At 43.0% G+C, this 22,552-nt stretch overlaps 1 protein-coding gene across 8 annotated transcripts in view; it reads right to left on the reverse strand.

The window, feature by feature from the left end:
- Nucleotides 1-22,552, reverse strand: part of LOC119977856 (cullin-5) — a 121,916-nt gene that overhangs the window by 74,040 nt on the left and 25,324 nt on the right. For 5 of the 8 annotated variants that reach the window (XM_038819108.1, XM_038819112.1, XM_038819114.1 and 2 more), the window contains 6 exons: nt 21,786-21,962; nt 14,227-14,368; nt 11,285-11,430; nt 9,299-9,379; nt 9,126-9,152; nt 3,742-3,835 (listed from right to left, as the gene is read on the reverse strand). In XM_038819108.1, the coding sequence (XP_038675036.1) occupies nt 3,742-3,835; nt 9,126-9,152; nt 9,299-9,379; nt 11,285-11,430; nt 14,227-14,368; nt 21,786-21,962 (667 nt within the window). Of the gene's footprint in view, nt 1-3,741; nt 3,836-9,125; nt 9,153-9,298; nt 9,380-11,284; nt 11,431-14,226; nt 14,390-21,785; nt 21,963-22,552 lie in introns of those variants that run through there. The other 3 variants (XM_038819109.1, XM_038819113.1, XM_038819115.1) reach the window with 2 other exon arrangements.

Here is a 22,552-nt window from a genome sequence, read left to right on the forward strand (position 1 = left end):
GGGTGGGTTTAGAATGTTGACGGTGGCTGGGGGTTGCTCTTTGTCCCATCTGGTGGGTGGGGCTGGCTACCATCTTGGATGGGATCTGGTTTTGGGACTACGGGAGATGGAGGGGACAATCCCTCACTGTGGAAATGGCTGACTTGAGGGGATGGGAAACCCCCGTTACATGGAATGTGCAGGGCCCAGTGAATTAGAAGACTTTCTCGCAGAGTTTGGGGGCCAATATGGTGCTTTTGCAGGAGACCCACTTGTGGGTAAGGGACCAGATCAGGCTCCACAAGGGTAGGGTAAACCAGGTGTTCCACTCGGGCTGTGACAGCACGGCCTGAGGGGTGGCGATACTAATTAATAAAATAATCCAGTTTCAGATGAGGTAGTGGACCGGGACAATCGATATGCTATATGGGCAGCATGGTAGCACAGTGGTTAGCCCTGTCGCTTCACAACGCCAGGGACCCATGGTTGATTCCCGACTTGGCTCACTGTCTGCGCGGAGGTGCACGTTCTCCCCATGTCTGCGCGGGTTTCCTCCGGGTGCTCCAGTTTCCTCCCAAATACGTTCTTGTTAGGTGAATTGGAAATTCTGAATTCTCCCTCAGTGTACCCGAACAGGCAATGTGGCGACTAGGGGATTTTCACAGTAACTTCATTGCAGTGTTGGGCAGCACGGTGGCACAGTGGTTAGCATGCCGCTGAGGACTCAGTTTCGATCCCGGGCCACTATCCGTGTGGAGTTTGCACATTCACACAGCGTCAGCGTGGGTCTCACCCCCACAACCCAAAAAGATGTGCAGGGTCGGTGAATTGGCCATGCTAAATTGCCTCTTAATTGGAAAAAAATATAATTGGGCACACTAAATTTATTTTAAAAAAAAAACTTAATTGCAGCCTACTTGTGACACTAATAAAGATTGGGGGGGACAGCACGGTGGCATAGTGGCACTGTTGCCTCACTGCGCCGAGGACCCAGGTTTAATCCCTGCCCTGGGTCACTGTCCATTTGGAATTGCACATTCTCTTCATGTCTTTGTGGGTCCTCTACAACCCAAAAAACATGCAGGGTAGGTGGATTGGCCATGCTAAATTGCCCCTTAATTGGAAAAATAAAAAAATTTAAAATGGGTACTCAAATTTATTTTAAAATTCTAATAAAGTTTATAGTCAAGGGGACGCTGGAAGGCAAGTCGGTGGTTTTAGTGAGTGTATACGCTCCAAATTGGGACAATGTGGTTTTCATGAAGAGGATGTTGGCGGGCATACCACGGGCAGTCACTAGTTGATTTGGGGGGAGATTTGAATTGTGTGGAGTCCCAAGTTGGCTCGGTCTAAGCTGAAGTAATTGGCCCCTTCGGGAGTAGTGAAGATTTATGAAGGATCCGTGATGGTTTTTGCACCCTGGGGTGGGGAATTCTCCTTTTTCGTTCCGGAGCATAATGTGTATACGCATATCGATTTTTCCGTGATGGGGAGGTCTCTACTGCCAGTATTAGTTATTTTGGATCACGCTCCGCACCTGGTACATGTGGTTTTGGGACCGGTTCAGCGGCCAACGTTGAGTTTGAATGTGGGGCTGTTGAAGATTTGGGATTTTGTGTGAAGATGGCTATGGTGATAGATGACTCTGTGGGGTTGAACAAAAATGGGGCGGTGTCGCCCTCGGTATTGTGGGAGGCCCTGAAGGCAGTGGTGAGAGGGAAGATACAAGGTACAGGTGGATAAGGAGGCGAGGAAGGAGTGCCAACGATTAGTGGTTGAGATCTTGGAGGTAAATAATAGATACTCAAGCGACCCGACTCCAGAGCTTCTGGTGAGCAGAAAGAAACTGTAGACACAGGTTGATCTATTATCTACTGATAAGGCAGTGCGCCAGTTGTGGCACTCGAGGAGAGCAATGTACGGATATGGGGAGAAGGCCAGTCATGGCGAAAGACAACCTGCCAAGAGATTGTTCAAATTCGGGATTCAGGGATGGACTGGTGTCTGCCCGGAAAAGTTAACAGGGTGTTTTATAAGAATTTACATTGGTCGAATCCACCTGGGGAGGAGTTGAATATGCCAGGATTTTGAGTGGTTGGTGTGTCCTAAGGTGGAGGAGGAGGACCAGGAAGGATTGAAGGTGCCATTGTGGGTGGAAGAGATCCAGACAGCTATTGGACAGACAGGTAAGGCGCCGGGGCTGGATAGGTTCCCGGTGGAATTTTATAAAAAGTTTGCGGGTCAATTGGTTCAAATATTGGTGGAGATATTTGAGGAGTCGGTAGTGCGGGGGTCTCTTCCAGAGACAATGATGCAAGCATCGATTTCCCTCTTGCTAAAAAGAAGGACCCAGTAGAGTGTGGGTAGTATCTCCTGATTTCCTTATTAAATGTGGATGCCAAGATCTTCGCCAAGGCCCTGCAGTTGGAGGAGTGTCTCCCTTAGATTATTGAGGAAATCAGATGGGGTTTGTGATGGCGTATGTTGTCTCATGTGGGGCGGCTTCTAAACGTGGTACTGCCCCCGGCCGGAGGGAGAGGAGGTTATTGCCAAGAAGGCTTTTAATAGGGTATAGTTTGAGGTGCTGGAACGGTTTGGGATAGGGCCTAAATTTATGGCGTGGGTTTGGTTCTTATAGAATGCACCTAAAGCTAATGTCCGTACAAATAATGCGAAGCCGGTATATTTTCAGCTGTACCCCTCTCTTTTGTGCGTTGGCAATTGATCCTTTGGTCATTGCCCCGAGGGCCTCGGATAAGTGGAGGGGAATAATGGGGCCAGGAAGGGGGGGGGGGACAGGGTGTCCTGGCATGCTAATGATCTTTTCTTGTACATGAGAGATCTGAATCCCACAGTGGATGGTGTTATTTATTTTTTATATATAAATATCCAATTAATTTTTTCAATTGAGGGGCAATTTAGCGTGGCCAATCCACCTACTCTGTGCAATTCCACACGGACAGTGACCTAGAGCTGGGATCGAACCTGGGACCTCGGCGCCGTGAAACTGCTGTGCTAACCACTACACCACCGTGCTGCCCGAGTGGGTGGTATCATCGCGCTGCTGAAGAGTTTGGGGCTTTTTCAGGGTAGTAACTGAATTGGGAGAAGGACGAGTGTTTTCCGGTCACTCCTCCAAGGAGTGGACTTAATCTCGGGGTGGGGTTACTGTTCCCTGTTCCGTTTAACGGGCTCTCATTTTAGGTTGCCTGGTCTGGAGGGTGTTAGCTATGCGGAGAGACTGAATAGACTTAAACTGTTTTCATTGAAAGACGTAGGTTAAGGGGTGACCTGAGAGAGGTCTACAAGATTATGAGGGGCATGGATAGAGTGGATGGTCACATCTTTCTCAGGGTGGAAGGGTCAGTCACCAAGGGGCATAGGTTTAAGGTCTGTGGGGCAAAGTTTAGAGGAGATGTACGAGGCAGGTTTTTTTTTTTACCCAGAGGGTGGAGAGTCCCTGGAACGTGTTGCCAAGAGAGATTGTAGAAGCAGATACATTAATGGCGTTCAAAAGGCATCTTGACAAATACATGGATAGGATGGGTATAGCGGGATACGGCACAAGGAAGTGAGGGTTATGGCCAAGGTTGGTATCATAAGTACAAGCTTGGGGGGGCCGAAGGGCTTGTTCCTGTGCTGTCTTGTTCTTTGTTATTAGGCAACTGTTCAGAATAGTTATCAATAATAATTTGTAGTTTACAACCATCTTAATATAAACAGTCTTCATTTCGTAAATTAAACAATTATAATTTTACTCACTATCTGTCTCATTACGTTTGATCATGCCTGGGCATTCAGCTAGAATTGTCTCCTTAAATGAAGTCACAAGGGCATTCACACAGCATTCCATAAGCTGAAATGAAACTTGTACAATTAATACAGTTCTTTCAAACATTCTTCGCTGGAGTCATGATTAAATTATGCAGAGGCATTTTCACACCTATGATAATCCTGTGGGATTATTTTGAGTTGTACATTCTTTCTTTATCTTAATACCATTGCAAAATATATACAACTAAAGTAATAAAGAGCAAAAAAAGTGTATAAATTATTTCTGTTTGATTGAATAACTAAGAAAATCATACTTCCAAATGAGATAGAAATGCCTCCTAAATAAATTCTCACATGTTCAATCCAGATTCTCTTGTCAAATGGATTATTTTGTCAAATAGTATTTTAAATTATTTGCATATGATTTTACCCTTAAACCCATCAATTTATCAAATAAAAAGTATTACATATAAAACTAAACATCGGTGCGTATTTACTACACTAAATACCTAATTTTTCAAATTTTAAAACAAATATTTGATAAAGCAGACAATATTCAATTTTCATTTCCTTTGGGTGGAATGGTTTTGGATTTAGAACTGTACTTTCAACAGAAGATTTATTGGTCCTGCCCCTCATATTAGAAGTTCAAGTATTGCACACTTGCTTGTACATGGTGCACGAGTGGAGGGAGAGAAAGGGAGAAGAATGCATTGGGTCCTGCCTGGTCTTGATGAATAGCTAAATCAGCTGAGAACCAAACATACTTAAATCTGAGCCCCTTGGGCTTGGAAGTAAAAGTGGGTCCATACCAGAGGAAACTACAAGGATGAAAAATAAATTATTTACATATCACCTTTAACATTTTACAACATCTCAATTCCTTTCACATGATCATTAATAATCAAAGCTTGATAAGACTCTAGTGGGAATATAGTGAATTAAAGGCTGGATTGCTGAAAATTTGTATGTCATAGAATCCCTACAGTGCAGAAAGAGGCCATTCAGCACATCGGGTCTGCATTGACCACTCCCCCGCCCATTCATCCATCCCTATGCCCGTAACCTAATTTACACATCCCTGGACACGAAGGGGCAATTTAGCATGGCCAATCCACCTAACCTGCAACTTTGGACTGTGGGAGGAAACCAGAGCACCTGGAAAAGGGCACACAGACACGGGGAGAATGTGCACCCAAGGCCGGAACTGAACCCAGGCCCTGGCCCTGTGGGGCAGCAGTGCTAACCATTGTGCCACCGTACCAGTGACTTGGGGGAAAAGTTTATCTCCCAAGATGTTTGCTGCAGGAATTAGAATTGGGAATGTATCAGAGGTTGTGGGTGATGAAGGTTATAAGGAATTGATCAGTGATAGCCCTGTCTCTAATCAAGACCATGGAAAAGAGAAACAAAGTCAAATGTAGCAGCCATGAGCATAGATTGGACAGCTTATAAGACGGGAGGTATTAAGGAATAAGACAGACAGGACCACATTGTCAAAACAACCCACCACCCCAGGATTATCCCCGAGGTCAAAGATAATCATCAGCTTTTCACTACCAACCCTGAACTAATAATCACTGAAAGCCATTCATGGATTTCTTTGCAGCAAGATTGAAACCATCCACTCAGCTTCTTCTTTCCCTCTTGCCTTTATCCACAAGCTAAACTATGCTCCACCCCACAGCGCCCACATGTCCCTCGACATTATAGAGCATCTTTCTCCAGTTTCTTTCATGTCAGTCATAGCTCAGTTGTGGACTCCATCATCTGAGTTAGAAGGCTGTGGGTTCAACTCACTCCAAGACTTGAGGACAAAGATCTAGGTTGACACTCTACGCGAGTGGTGCCACACTGTTGAAGGTGTTGACCATCAGTTGAGACAATTAACCAAGATCCCATGTGTCCTAGCCAATATTTATCCCTTAATCAAAATCACAAAGACATATCATCTTCTCATTGCCACATTGCAGTGTTTTTTTAAAAAGAGCTTGCCATGTGCAAATTGGCTGCCGTATCTCCGACATTACAACAGTAAGGTGTACTTCATTGTCCCGTGGTCCTGAAAGGTGCGGCGTAAATGCAAGACGTTCTTTCATTTATTTTTCCATCTCGCCATATCCAGTCTCTGATCTCACTTTATCCATGAGACCCACTTCAAGCAGCTTTAATCCTATTCAGGGGCAGCAGGGTAGCATGGTGGTTAGCATAAATGCTTCACAGCTCCAGGGTCCCAGGTTCGATTCCCGGCTGGGTCACTGTCTGTGTGGAGTCTGCACGTCCTCCCCCTGTGTGCGTGGGTTTCCTCCGGGTGCCCCGGTTTCCTCCCACAGTCCAAAGATGTGCGGGTTAGGTGGATTGGCCATGCTAAAATTGCCCGTAGTGTCCTAATAAAAAAGTAAGGTTAAGGGGGGGGTTGTTGGGTTACGGGTATAGGGTGGATACGTGGGTTTGAGTAGGGTGATCATGGCTCGGCACAACATTGAGGGCCGAAGGGCCTGTTCTGTGCTGTACTGTTCTATGTTCTATTCCCAACTAAACTGACCGCCTAACTTCTCTTTCTGTTCCATGCTCTTTGCCATCATCTTTGGAGGTCATGAATGGCGCTACGTAAATTCACATCCTTTTCTCATTCCTCATATGGCAACCCTCCCGCTCCAGTAATCAATCTGGTGAACCTTCATTGCACCCTCTCCAAGCCAAGAATATCCTTTAGGTGAGATGATCAAAACTGGACAAAATACTGTGTTTTCACCAAAGCCCTATATAATACTTGCACATCCGTGTTCAATAGTGATGTATGATCCACATTCCACCGCGTCCTTCCCCTTTTTCGGAATTAGTGTGATTACTGCCTGCGTCATCATCTCCGGCAACTCCCCCTTCTCCAGTGTTTCATTAAATGCCCCCAACAGATGTGGTGCCAGGTCCATCGCAAATTACTTATAGAATTCCGGCGAGTACCCATCCGGCCCAGGGGCTATCCCCGACCTCATACCCTGATACTATCCAGCTATCCAGCACCTCCCTCAGCCCCAGGGGCTTCTCCTAAGCCTGCCTCTTTGCTTCCTCCACTCCACCTGGGGAAATTCCAGCCTGTCCAGAAACCCCCTCCCCTCCCGGGTCTGCCTCATAAAGTCCCTGGTAGTACTTCCTAAATGCCTCATTTATTCTCCCTGGCTCTGACACCACATCCCCAGCCCCAGTCCGGATCTTCAATATTTTCCTGGACACAGCTTGCCTCTGCAGCAACACGTGGCTCGCTTTCTCCCCATACTCATATTGCACCCCCCTTGCCCTACGCAGTTGCCCTACCACCCTCCCTGTTGTGGAGATGCCGGCGCTGGACTGGGGTGAGCACAGTAAGATGTCTTACAACACCAGGTTAAAGTCCAACATGTTTGTTTCAAACATTAGCTTTCGGAGCATTGCTCCTTCCTCAGGTGAATGAAGAGGTATGTTCCAGAAACATTTATATAGACAAATTCAAAGATGCCAGACAATGCTTAGAATGCAATGCAACATGAATCCAAGGTCCCGGTTGAGGCCGTACTCATGTGTGCGGAACTTGGCTGTAAGTTGAACGCTTACCTGGAGATCAGAGGCTGATAACCCTTGACTGAAATGGGGAACATTATGGGGAACATTACATTCATCCCCTACCATTTGGCCTGGGCTTGAAAAATCCTACCAACTGTCCTGGCTAGAGACAATTCACACCTTTTTAACCTGGGGTTACCCCTATCTTTGGATCTGCAAAGATTTAATTACCTGCAAATGCTTGCATTCTAAGCATTGTCTGACATCTTTGAATTTGTCTATATATATATTTCTGGAACATACCTCTTCATTCACCTGAGGAAGGAGCAGTGCTCCGAAAGCTAATGTTTGAAACAAACATGTTGGACTTTAACCTGGTGTTGTAAGACTTCTTACTGTGATCACCCTCCCTGTTGTCAGCATGTCAAACTGCCCCAGCAACTTTTTCCTCCTCGCCAACCCATTCATGGTGGGCACCCTAAAATAATCCCTGTCCACCTCCACTACCTTGCTCATGCGACAGTCATGTTCCTCCCACCTTTCCCTATCCGCACGGGCCTTAAACAAAATAATTTCCCTCCTGGACCACTGCCTTCAGCGCTTCCCAAAAAATGGACGCCGATACCGCCCCATTCTGATTCAACTCCACATACTCCTTAATCGCTGCTCACATCTTATCACAGAAACCTCTATCCGCCAACAACCCCAAATCAAACCAATACAACGGCCTCTGCTCTCATCCCAATCTAAACCGAATATCCAGCCAGTGGGGTGCATGGTCCGAGATAACTATCCCCGTATACTTTGCCCCTCCACCCCAACCAAACTCTCTCAACTCACTACAGAGTAATCAATCCTCAAATACACCTTACGTACGTGTTAAAAAGGCATACTCCCTTCCCCGGATTCTAAAAGATGGGATCCACCATACCCATCCTCTCCATTAACTCCCCCAGCTCCCTTGCCATTTGTATCTCACCCATTGACCTGGGGCTCGACCTATCCACCCTCGGCTCTGGGACACAGTGAAAATCTCCTCCCATGATCAACTGGTGCATGGCCAAATCCGGGATTGCTGCTAGCAACCCTCTCATAAAACCCACATCATTCCAATTTTGGATGTGCACATTTACCAACACAACCGGTGCCCCTTCCAATACCCCACTCACAATCACATATCTCTCACCCGGATCCCTCACCTCCTTCACACTCACAAATCCCATTTTTTTTGCACATTAAAATTGCCATTCCCCTTGATTTTGAATCAAACCCTGAGTGAAAAGCCTGCTCGACCCACCCCTTCCTTAACCCAACCTGGTCCTTCACACGGAGGTGTGTCTCCTGCAGAAAGACCACCCCCAACCTTTTAACCGGCTCGTTCAGTCCCTGGACGTTCCACATTACCAGCGGCTTATGCCTCCAATCCCCTCTACAGTCTGTCATCTTTCCCACTTAACTCCGGCCCCTTTAATGCCACCCTGTACGTAGTCCATTCCAGATGGTCCCTTTCTCCAGCCATGATCATGTCATGTCTCACCACCTGCCACGTCGCAACAGCCTCCCCCCCGCCACGTCGTAACAGCCCCCCCCCCCCACCCCTTTCCCCGGCCACCCCTCTCGGCCTTCACCTCCACCACCTCACTTCCGTTCACCAGCATAACCTGCTAGCGTAGCAGCCTCTGCCAAAGGCACTTACCAATGACCTCCTCCTCCTCTCTCTCTCTCTTCCCCCCCCCCCCCCCTCCCAAACTCCTCAGCTCAAGGAGAAAGACTCCCTGTTGACCTTACCCTCCCCCACCCAAACAAAGACTTCTAAGGGCAGTCATTCTCACCTCACCTCTGGAATAATGGTAATCAGTCTGCAGCAGAAACATAGAGAGCAATTTAACTGGGCACAGAGAGCGTACATCAGAATAAGCTCAAGTAAATGTGGGGGAGGAAAAAGCAGAACAATCTGGAGAAACCATTAAAATACATAATTAGTAACACCAAGATAAATACTTACAGCCTGAACTGAGTTGCATTCTCGTCTGGTTTCTAAATATCGAAGTGCCCTCTTCTCTTCCTCTTTTAATTTAGCATCTGCCTTTAAAAGAGATTTCACTTACGTTTAATATACCGTATATACTCGCGTATCATTCAATCTTGCGTATCATGCGACCCCTAAATTTTCGTCCCCAAAACATGATTTTATGGTATACCTCATGTATCATGCGAGTGACTTTTTTGGAAATTAATTTTGGAAACTAAAACTTCCAAATGGTATCATTGTGTGTGGTTTCTGCAGAGTGGATTCTGCTGTGAAAGCTGTTCGCGATTCGAACAGCTTTCCAGCTGGCTTTACTCGCGTTGTTCAGCCACTTGCCGTTTACATTCATAAAAACATGAATGGAAACGTCAAGTGGCTGAACATCTTCCCATCAGAATACTACTCTTCAGATTTTGACCACAGCATTCTGATGGGAAGATGTTCAGCCACTTGACGTTTCCATTCATGTTTTTATGAATAGAAACGGCAAGTGGCTGAACATCTTCCCAACAGAAAAAACAGCAAGTAAAACACCCGCGATTTTTGTATCTCGCGTATCATGCGACCCCCGAAATTTAGGCTTCAAATTAGGTGCTCAAAAGTCGCATGTTACGCGAGTATATACGGTAGCTCAATTTTATTTCCTTCTCCCTTCCCACGTGGTTTTATTGATCACATTAGAAGGTACAGTTTCATTGATTCTCGAATATCTCAAGGAGTAACAATTATGTGCTAACCTTCATTTAAAATGCATGCTACAACCTTTGGAAAACTGATATCTAACCTTTTACAATTTATATCAAAGTCTTAGATTAGATGAGAGCAAAAGCACGGTAGCTAAATTTTCAGATGACAAAAATACGTACGAAAGTATGCTGTTAAGAAGACATAAGGGATTTGCGGACAGATATAGATAGGTCGAGTGAGCAGGCAAAAATCTGGTAGTTGAAGTATAATGTGGAAAAATGTGTGAAGTATAATGTGGCAAAATGTGAAGTTGTTCGGTTTGGCAGGAAGAATTTTTAAAAAAGTATTACATAAATAGCGAACGACTGCAGGATTCTGAGGTACAGAGATATTCTAGTGCATGAGTCACAAAAATCTAGCATGTGGGTGCGGCATGTAATCAAGAAGGCTCATGTAATGCTATCCTTTATTACAAGAGGAATTGAACATAAAAGTAAGGATGTTGTGCTTCAGTTATACAGGGCATTGTGAGACCATATCTCAAATAATGTGTGCAGCCTTAAAATTATTTCAGGCTGCAAATGGATTGGAGGTGGTTCAGAAGAGGTTTACTAGATTGATAACTGAAATGAGTAGGTTGTCTTATGAGGATGGGTTGGACAGGCTGGGCTTGTTTCCACTGGAGTTTAGAGGGGAGGGATGACTTGATTGAAGTAGACAATATCCTGAATGGTCTTGACCATTCCTCTTGTGGGTGTTTGGAACTTGGGCCATTGTTTTAAAATTAGGGGTCGCCTTTTTAGAACAGAGGAGGAGAATCTTTTCTCTCAGTGTTGTATGACTTTGGAACTCTGCCTCAGAAGGCAGTAGAAGTGGGGTCATTGAATATTTTTAAGAGATAGATTGATTGATTCCCTTACCTAACAAGAATCTATGGTTATTGGGGGTAGATGGGAATGTAGAACTCGAAAAACAAACAGATCAGCGATGATCTTACCGACTGGCCGAACAGGTTCATGGGGTCGAATGGCCTACTTCTGCTCCCATTTTGTATGTTCGTAAATATGCATATTTATAACAGGTGTTACTGAGTAATAGTCAGGAGGGGGAATCCTGTATGATGGTCTCTTCCTCTACTCTGTGTATGTAAGTTAAATGCAGAGCTCGTTCGGGCACCAGAGCTGTAATCAATCCCATTATATTAAAATTACCTTTTTCAAATTGTCATTACTGTATTCAGAAATAATAGTATTTCATACATTGTGTATAACTTACATATTTCATGTAATTTTGTACTCCATTTTGTTGCAAGTAAGATGGGGCCTGTGTTCTGTAGAATCTCTCAGTTGAATCTAAATAAGCCTTTTCAAAATTATCACGATAAATTTGAAGTTTATCTTCTGGATTAGAACACAGGTTTACTGCAATTAAAGAAAATAATCCAGTAAAGAGAAATTGTGCATGGTATTTTTGCAACATTTATATTGGTACGTTAAAATAAAAACAAAATCTGCCCGCGATTAAAGCATATACCAATATACAACTTAGATGGATTTTTCTTTTCTCTTTATCATGTACACATTGCAAAGGAATTTGGCTAGTCAAGATTTCCTTAACAGATCAAAGCCTCAAATCCCCAGTTGCAGCTGTCTGCTGAACCTACTTTGCTCCGAGAAAATAGAGCTCTCTGTGCATGCACTTAATTGAATCTGCTCCAACTGTCAATTCTTTTTAAACATAGAGAAGTGTTAACAGGTTCTGTAGCATAGGTTTGCAACATTTGTAAAAAAAACTGCAAGAAGATAAAGCAGGAGCAAAAATTCTGAACTTGAGGAAGGCAAATTTTGCAGAAATGAGAAGGAACTTGGCTGATGCGGTCTGGCCAGCATTGCTAGAGGATAAATTCATAGGAAGTACTAAAGGAGAGTTCCTAAATGTACAAATTAGACATATCCTCTCCAAAAATAAGAGTGGTACTGCCAAATCTAGATCCCCCCGGTTGTCTGGAGGAATACAGGGGAAGATCAAACAGAAAAAAAAGCATTATGATAAGCACGACGAACTAAGCACTGCAGGGACAAAGTCAAAAAGGAAATAAGGAAATCAAAGAGAGGGCATGAAAAAAGATTAGCAAGTAAAGAAAATCCAAAGATGTTTTACCAATATATTAATGGCAAATGGTTAGTTAAGAAAAAAGTGGGATATATCAGAGATGAACAGAACTTGCGAGTAGATGCAGAGGCTGTGGGAAGGGTTTATAACGAATATTTTGTCTCCGTGTTTACAAAGGAAATGGATGATGCAGATATAGTAGTCCAGGAGGAACACAGATATTGGATGGCATAAGCATAAAGAGAGAGGAAGTACTTGAACGGTTGGAATCATTGAATCTAGTTAGTCTTACTAGAGTCAATCCTGAGAGATAGGATTTACTGTCACATAGATAGGCATCGACTAGTTAGTGATAGTCAGCATGCATTTTTTAAAGAAAGGTCTTACCTTGCAAATTTGATTGAATTATTTGAGCAAACGACAAGAGGAGTTAATGGATGTTGTGCAAATGGATTTTAGCAAGGCGTTTGACAAAGTTCCACATGGCAGATTGGTCAAGAAAGTGAAAGCCCCTGGGATACAGGGCAATGTGTTGAACTGGATAAAAGTTGGCTTAATAATAGGAAACAAGAGTAATGGTCGATGGCTGTCCTTGACATTGGAAAACTGTTTCAAGTGGTGCTCCACAGGGCTTGGAGTTGGGACCCTTATATTAACGCTTTGGACGTGAACGTGGGAAGCATGATTGGGAAATTTGCAGACATCACAAAGACTGACCGAGTGGTGGACAATGTAGAGGATTGCTACAATCTCCAGAATGATATAGATTGGAGTTGGCGATAAAGTGGCAGATGGAATTTCTCACAGAACATTTAGGGAGGTCAAACAGTTATAGGGAGTACACAATAAATGGGAATATACTAAGAGGGATAGATGAACTGAGAGATCTTGGCGCACAAGTACACAGGTCCCTGAAGACACAGTTCAAGTAGACAATGTTGTTAAAAAAAATATATGAAATGCTCTCCTTAATTGGCAGAGGTATAGAATATAAAAGTAAGGATATTAAAGTTGGAATTGTGCAAGACACCGGTGAGGCACAACTGGAGTATTGCATGCAGTTCTGGTCACCACATTACAGGAATAATGTACTTGATCTGGAGAGAGTGCAGAGAAGATTTACAAAAATGTTGCCAGGGCTAGAAAAGTGTAGCTACGAGGAGAGGTTGGATATTTACGTTGGATCAAAGAAGGCTGAGGGGTGACTTAATTAAGGTGTACAAAATTATGAGAGGTAGAAACAAGAATGGTCAGGATAAAATTGCTTCCCATGGTGGAGAATTCTAGAACCAGGAAATATAGATTCAAGATTTGGGGGCAGCAGGGTAGCATGGTGGTTAGCATAAATGCTTCACAGCTCCAGGGTCCCAGGTTCGATTCCCGGCTGGGTCACTGTCTGTGTGGAGTCTGCACGTCCTCCCCCTGTGTGCGTGGGTTTCCTCCGGGTGCTCCGGTTTCCTCCCACAGTCCAAAGATGTGCGGGTTAGGTGGATTGGCCATGCTAAATTGCCCGTAGTGTTAAAAGTAGGGTTAAGGGGGAGGTTGTTCAGTTACCGGTATAGGGTGGATACGTGGGTTTGAGTAGGGTGATCATGGCTCGGCACAACATTGAGGGCCGAAGGGCCTGTTCTGTGCTGTACTGTTCTATGTTCTATGTTCTAAGATAAGAAGCAGAAGGTATAGAGGTGACACGAGGAAGAACTTATTTGTTTTTATGCAGAGGCAGTGGGTGTCTGGAATTCACTGCCCCGAGTTGGTAGTGGAGTTAGAGACCCTAAACTCGTTTAAAAAGTACCTGGACCTGTACCTTAAGTGCTCTAAGCTGCAGGGCTATGGACTGGAAGCAGGAAGGCGAAATTAAAAAGGGCACTTGGGTGTCCTCAGGCTGGCATGGGCAAGATAAGCTGTAACTTCTGTGCTGTAACTTTTCTATGATTCTAGAAGACCACATAACCTTGAAGTTTTAAAAGTTTTTCTAAAAGAATATTTAACCAAAGCCAGCCAACATTCAGTCTCTTGTACCGCACATCTTGTGAGTTTCAGACAATTATTCATTTCAAAGGATAATTGTTTAATCGAAAGATTTTATTACAGTAAAGACTTACCATAGGATTCTCGAACTCCAATAACCAACTGCGAGTCAAAAGCTTCTCCTAGTCTTTCAGCATGAACCAACTTCATGGCACTATCTTGAAGACGATTCTTAATATTCGAGAAGATTGACTCATTCCAGGTGTCGAGCATAAGCTGAAAGAATTAAAACTCAGTCTGCAATGAAGAATTTTTTCAGTTCTATTATATTCACACTTCTATATATTGAAAATGCTGATCAGTTTGCATATTCAAATATACATTGAAAACTCCGGTTTGGTTTTGTCAATGATAAAATGGGCGGCATGGTAGCACAGTGGTTAGCACAGTTGCTTCATAGCTTCAGGTTCCTAGGTTCGATTCCCGGCTTGGATCACTGTCTGTGCGGAGTCTGCACATTCTCTCCGTGTCTGCGTGGGTTTCCTCCGGGTGCATCGGTTTCCTCCCACAGTCCAAAGACGTGCAGGTTAGGTGGATTGGACATGCTAAATTGCCCTTAGTGTCCAAAACGGTTAGGTGGGGTTACTGGACTACGGGGATTGGGCGGAGGTGTGAATTTATTAGGGTGCTCTTTACAAGGGCCGGTGCAGTCTCGATGGGCTGAATGGCCTCCTTCTGCACTGTAAATTCCATGAAAACTTGTAAAAGACAGTCATTTAACTGCAGTACCTAGTACATATGGAAGTGGCACAGCAACTAAAATGTTAACATTATAAGGATCAGCCTTATAACATTATCTAAAGGTAACCTTAACTGTTTCAGAAAACTGGCTGAGACAGAGCATTGGGTTCCACCAGACACACTAGCAGGTCACACATGAATGCATAATCCCTAATTACAGTGCCTCTATGCGAGAACCAGAACCAAGAGCATTGAGATAAACGAGTGAATGAGTGCAAAAATAAAAATGCAAATGTTAACAGATTCAAAATTACCTCCTTGCTGTTCCCTGCGTGTCTCGTAAATTTCATCCACCTAGCAATTCAACGTTGCCCAGCCATACATGCAATAACATTATAATAACTTGGATTTTTAAACGGCCTTCAATAATGTACTGGATAACAGACTCATGCAATTATATAGTGCTTTTAACAACCACCGGACACCTCAAAGCACTTTATTTATTTTAAAATAAGATCTATATTTTACTTAGTATTCGGTCAGTTTTGAAGACAGTCTTCAAATGGATTTGCAGTTCCACCTTTCAGGACAATTAGTCAAAGAGTTCTCATATTCAAAAGATCAGGTCTGTGCTCAGGTCACATTACAATTTCAGCTTGTTGACTTTGTCATTTACATCTGCTGCTTTCTTGGTTTCTGCTTGGTACTGGGGTATTCAGGCAGCTCTCACCTCTTGTGCACAAAATCGAGAATACTGAATGTAACTGAGGACGGGTTGCCTCCAGAACACCACAATCTTCACCTCAGTCCATTCACTGAATGAAGTACTTTAAAAGTCCAGTCGCTGTTGTAATGTAGGAAATACAGTAGCCAATTCGCAAACAGCAAACATTCCATAGACAGTAACGTGATAATGACTAGAAATCTCTTTTAGTGATAGTGAGGAATAAATATTGGTTAGAAAACTAGGGATACCTTCCTGCTCTACTTCAAAATAGTGCCATGGGATCTGCTGCATCCAACCAAGCAGACAGACAAGACACTCGATTTAACATCTTATTAGAAAGACAACACCTCTGACAATGCAGCACTCCTTCAGTTCTGCACAAAGTGTCAGCCTTGATTTGCGAGTTCAAGTCCTGGAAGTAGGGCTAGTATCTCGATCATTGTGACACAGAGACAAAAGTGCTAGCAACTAAACCACAGTCGACACAGAATGGATCACAAACTGGCTACAAAACGTTCAGGGTGAAAGGTAGACACCCAGAATGTCAGAATGTGAAAAATGCGATTCAGTGCTGGGATTACTGCTGTTCAATACTTGCATAATGATTTTGACTTTGGAAATTTGACGAATAATTAAAAAATTGCTGGGTGACACCAAACTAGGGAGAATAATACTGAAAAGACTGCAAAACAAAACAAGGTATGAAAGAACTTGATGAAATAAATGGCAAATTAATTTTAATATTGTTTAATGTAAAATCGTGCATTTGGTAGAAGGATTACGGAGGTAATAATTCTATGGAAAAGGTGTTCAAATAGGGTTGAAAATGAACGGAATCATGGGTACACATTCATAAATCATTAAAAGCAGCAATGAAAGTTAACTGCATCATTAAAAGTACAAACCAAGCACTGGTATTAATTTCTAGGAGAACAGAATTGAAAAGCAGGGATAGTACGTTATTATGACAGTATGTGTTAGAATCCCAGCTAATGTTACTACTGGACAGTCTGGTCCCAGAATGGAACCCCAGCTCATTAGACTGTAACTTTTATTTTTTGCTCAGAAACATGGATGAACAGTCATAGGATGCAAATTAACTTTTAGCAAAAGAATAAAAACACTTATTAGACTTGGAAAGATTGACTATAATACCATAGTCCTTCACCCCACCTATGTCTTCAAAGATGTGCATAGGTTTTCAAGGATAACACAAGTTATAAAACATATTTTATACCTATAATGTTCTCAATAAGCGCATAGTCCACGTAAACCAACAGGTCAACTGTGGTCAGACACACCACACTTTGAAACCAAGTGGCAGCTGCCACCCAATACAACTTCTGTGGATTTCTCATCAAATCCTCCTAGATAAGTCACATTGTGAGCCATCTGGTCTCAGTGGAATCCGACTTCCACTTGAGTGTTTCTAAATCCACACTTGGAAAGGCACACCATGGAATCTTCTCCCAAACGCTTTCTCTTGGATGCCTTCACGAAGGATCCACATCGCTCCTTTTTTCTCTGTCTTGGATTACCACGTGCATTCAAGCTTCCACACTATTTCAGTACCCAGCCATGCCAACAGACCATTACTGCTTCACAGGCTGCATCAAGATGTTGTTAATTCCTGATTATTTTGCTGTCAGTCTGGATTCAATAAAATCTGAGATGGATTTGCAGGTATCATATCATTTAATAATAACTAACTTGCAAGGCTGACTCAATCCATAGGACCTCAGGACACACACACAGTCTTCTGAGAGCCCAGGATAAAGAGAACCTCAGGACAAAGGAACACTGGAGATATACTTCAAATTACATCAAGATTCGCATACAAACTTCCCATTGGTCATTTTACACACCTCCTGACCTGGTCATATATCCTAATTGGCTCACTTATCCTGGGCCTCTTGTTACCCAGCATCCTTTTCACTATTCTCTCCACGAGGCAAAGCTCCCCTCCCCCTTCCTAGCCATGCTGTGCTCAGCCCTTTGTTCTCTGTCTGTGAACACATTACCCTCAGGGTCCTATTGTCCATCATATTCGTTTGCTCACTTCCTCATTCCCTCCTTTTATCATTTCATGATAACCCATCATTCCTAGCTGTAGTTATGGCCCCTCAGCTAAGAAAACTCGTTGCTGCATTTCTAAATCCTATTTCAGCACCCCATCGGCCGCTGCACCCTCGTGGACCCTAACAGTCAAGACTCTAGGGGTGGCTATCCGTTCCAGCGCACCCTGCATTTTACCCATTACGCATTTGAGGATTGCCAGGCCCACAAAGATGCAGGCGAGATAGTCAAGAGCATACCGGTTCTGCATGGCAAACAACCAGAGTTGAGATAATTCCTTGGTTATTGCCCCGAGGGCCCCCAAGGTTTCGTTGCCCAGGATCGTAAGGCCACAAATAACTGAACCTGCCCAGCGTGCCAACTGGTGGTGCAGTATCCACGCAGAGGGGCAAGGGACCGTAATAGGGACTAGAGTCCCGATAGCAAGTTGGTGGGGAAATGGGGCTAATTAAAACATTGGTCCTCGCTCCGTGTACAGGCTAGCATCACAATCAGTATATTGGTGAAGTAGGGATTTCCCAGTAGCCCAGTTCATCCAGCTTCGGAACGCCCATTCAGGCCTCCTAGCAATGTGGAAAGCCCTAGACCCAACAGTGATATGAGAGACATTCGCCCAGCCACAAAGGACAGGTGGGGAACAGACATGTTATATTCGTTTCCACCTCTACTAGCAAACACCCGTACCCCGGACTGCTGAAACAATTCTCGTACGACCGGGAGTCTCTATTGGGAGTGAAGGGGCTAGGTACATACGCCCTCCACCGTCGAAGCTTATCATACTGTGAGTGGGAATTATCTCGAGGAAGGGGAAGGAAAATAGCTGGTGGGGCTGACCCCGGATCGTAAGGAAGAGTAACTTGCTCGGGCGGTGGCTCGGAACTCTGACAATGAACCACAGTTTGGGGAGTGCCCCAAAGCGGTGAAACAGAAAATAACCTAGACACCGATGCGGGGTTCGGGTAACAGACAACCCGTCCCTGGCCATACAAACGGTGGTAAATCTAGTAGAAGAGATTCATACTGCCCAAGTTACCCCCCTCCCGGGTTTCGGCACCAAATGTTAATTCCTGATTATTTTGCTGTCAGTCTGGATTCAATAAAATCTGAGATGGATTTGCAGGTATCATATCATTTAATAATAACTAACTTGCAAGGCTGACTCAATCCATAGGACCTCAGGACACACACACTGTCTTCTGAGAGCCCAGGATAAAGAGAACCTCAGGACAAAGGAACACTGGAGATATACTTCAAATTACATCAAGATTCGCATACAAACTTCCTCAATGTCACCAAACATTTACCTCAGGTGTCTGGCTTCTCACTTTAAATCAGTATCTTGCAGCTATCGGAGCACTTTCTCTACTCTACTTCAACTTCACCCAAAAGGATCTTGTTCAACTTCTTGTTCTATGATCCTTTAACTTAGCTGTCTTCCTGAGACATAGAAATCTGCTCCCTTGCCCAACTCCTGGACTTTTGGGAAGTATGCTCCCTTGTTCTGTCCAGTTTAAAACTGGACTTGAACATTCTTTCTAACCTAGGGTGCCCCTGGTTGCTTAGCAACCTAGCCTTTCTTTAAACCTAATTTTCTTTCATGTCATAAATTCTTTGATTACAATGCAAGCACAGTTTTAAAGAGACCAAAACTCTCAGACATGCTGGCATCTTTGTTTAACATGAAGCTATCTAAAGTTTTAATCCTTTCTTATACAGAAACTCAAAATTAAACTTGCTTCAAGCTTTACCTTGTTTCTAATACCCACAAATACAGATTAAACCACCTTGGTTTCCTGACACTTGTAAAGGACTATTGTTCGACAACACCTGGAATACATGGTACAGTTCTGGTGCCTATTACAAAAAGGATACAGAGGTACTGGAGAAGTTGCAAAAAATTAAGGTAATACTTGATCCAAGCAGGCTCTTTTCTCTAGAAAATAGACGGCCAACATAGGTCTTCAAGATTATGAAAGGGTTTAATTGGATAGATGCAGAAAGGATGTTTCCACTTGTAAATGAGGGTAAAGGGAACATATGGATATGCATAAATAGGGTTAAATGAAGTTGAGAGTGAAGAACACCCATGTTTCTACCTGTTTGACTAGTCCCCTGAAGATCACGAAGCTCAATTTAAAATTGAGGGTGGAACTACATCGGAACACCTTGAGGTCCAATTATCCACCACCTATGAAGCAAACCCCTTTTGTCCTACACTTGGTCTTCCCTCCCTGTGCAATCATATAAAAGGCCAACCAGTAAAAATAAAACATAAACAAAGACAGAATTTATAACTTTCATATGGAAAGTGAATTATATCTGAATGCACTGGTCTATTTATTCCTTCACCCTCTAAAATAATTTCAGTTGTAGCTTATAATGGTCTTGACTCTCCATGAAGTGAGATTGGCTGGTAATGTATTAAACAAATATTGCATCTGTGAACACTTCCCCTGTAGAAAACCTTATTTACATGTTACAGAAACATTTTTATCAATTTCTGTATCTCAACAAATCTGGTCCCTTCTGCAATTTCCATTGCACCACCATTGGCAGCATGTAGTCAGCTGCCTAGGCCAAATTCTGACATTCCCTGCCTACCATTCCTTAAAACTTTACTTTGAATAAGCTATGGACATCTGTTTTAATATTGCCTTTGAAATTCAGTGTAAAACATTGGTAACGTCCCTTCAAAGCACCTACAAGGTGTCACAGTAAAGGTGCTATTTGAATACGTTACTGTTCAGTGATGCTGATGAAATATTGACCAGAATGCCAAGAGAGCTCCTCTGCTCTTTTTCAAAATAGTGCCACAAGAATGATTTTTACATCCACCCAAGATGGTAGACAGAGCAGCAGTTTAACATTGCACCTGAAAAATGGCATCTTGGATGGCATAGCATTCCTTCAGTACCTCAGCTTAGACTATGTTCAAGCTCTCAAGTGGGACTTGAACGCATAATCTTCTGACTCAGAGATGAATGTTGCCAAGACTGACACCCACTATCTGCATCCGGGTACTCTGGTTTCCTCCCACAAGTCCTGAAAAACGCTGCTCGTTAGGTGAACTGGACATTCTGAATTCTCCCTCAGTGTACCTAAACAGGTGCCGGAGTGTTGGCGACTAGGGGATTTTCACAGTAACGTCATTGAATGTTAATGTAAGCTTACTTGTGACACTAATAAAGATTATTATTATTAAAATAAAGTCAGATAGATAAAATCATACTCATGGAAATGTTTAGTTTTAATTGAATTGGTTTCCAAATCTAGAACCATCTTGAATTATCTTAACATGATTTGTGCTACCTGACAGCTTTGGAATCAATTAAAATAACAATGTATATACCCAGTAAAGTAGGAATATAAATTACTTTACATGTTAGCTCATATTCTTCTGATGCACAATTGGCTGCACCAAACATACACATAGAAACCCAGAAATATCAAGCCTTGTACACATATGCACTGCATTTCAGTGAATACTGTACATAATTTCTGTATTATTCAAATATTTATCAAATGCACATTAAGATGCACATGCAAATAAACTTAGGTTCAAAACAGAAACACTAGTGGCTAAGGAAGATAAAATCTATCAAAGAAACTAAAGCTGACAAGTATAAAAATTAGATTTGCCATGGCATTTGTCAAGGGTAAAGTGGGGCCTGGAGTACAGCTGTGATGATTATCGGCCTGTTCCTTTAAGGTCATTGCTACAATGGCCCTAAAGAGAATCCAGCCAGTCGCAGCTTCTTGTAAATATTCTGAAGAGATTTAAAGGTTTGTAAATTGTCTGTTAATGTCAGGCTCTGGGTCAAAACCTGAACAAAGCAGTTGCTTTACTTCTTTAAGATGGTTTTAAACGTGTGACTTGTAAGTGTAACAGATAGGCACCAGTCCCAGAAACTTTTAATATATAATACACTTTACCTGGTCTTCTGTGGCATTGCTTGTGGCAAGTCAGATGATATGTTGCATACAAGGACAGGAGAACTGTATCCTAAAAAGCATAATGCATTATTCTGCTGCTACAATACAGCTGAATCCCTTTAAAGCCATGTTTGACTACAGTAAAACAGAGAATTTTAGGAAATAACACTGTTACCTTGCAATAACCCAAGTAACTATTGAATCACAGCTGCATACCTTTCTCACAATACTGTCCTCTACATTGGATTTCTTATTACTGCCCTGTTTGCCCATCAAAGTGATCTCTAATTGGCAGAAAGGTTTGGGCAAGATGTCGCACTGTGTGAAGAATTTCCGCCATTCTGCAATGTAGGCTTTCAGTAAAGCAGTGTCATCTTGGTGACTCAGCACCCTCTGGGGAGGAAAGAAAACAACAAATATCATTCATGCCAGATCAGATTTTAAGCAGCCACAGTATTTTGCTTTGTACAATTTACACCGGGCCAGCAAAATGCTATTTCTAGATAGCACTCTACAACAGAGTTTGTATGGACGAACGGTATGTTACATCTAGACAGTGAAGCTTAACAAGCACCCTTCAGATTTATAATTCTTTCTGAACAAATAATTGAAGCACTTTGGTACTTACATTATACCTTTTGAGACGAATGGTTGCGAAACTTCGTAAGAAAGACCCGAGGTGATAACGATGGTTGGGCAACTGCAGGAATGTGGGTAACCCTGTTGATGATCAAGGCCTTTGATGCGGAAAGGCCATGAGAAAAAGAAAAGGCTGCAAGCGATGGGGATTGAGGAGATGATCATGGATGAGACAGTTTACGAAGGATTAATTATGAAGGAAGAAATAACAAGGATTCGGGGAAAGGATATTGATTCCAACTTTATTTTTTTCATTATTATGCTGTGTTATTCACTTGTAGTTACATTATTTTAACATGTAAAATTAAGATTACCATGCATATCGGTCTGGCAGCAAGGTACTT

The sequence above is a fragment of the Scyliorhinus canicula genome, chromosome 14 (assembly GCF_902713615.1).
Source record: "Scyliorhinus canicula chromosome 14, sScyCan1.1, whole genome shotgun sequence".
In the NCBI taxonomy this organism is placed as follows: Eukaryota; Metazoa; Chordata; class Chondrichthyes; order Carcharhiniformes; family Scyliorhinidae; genus Scyliorhinus; species Scyliorhinus canicula.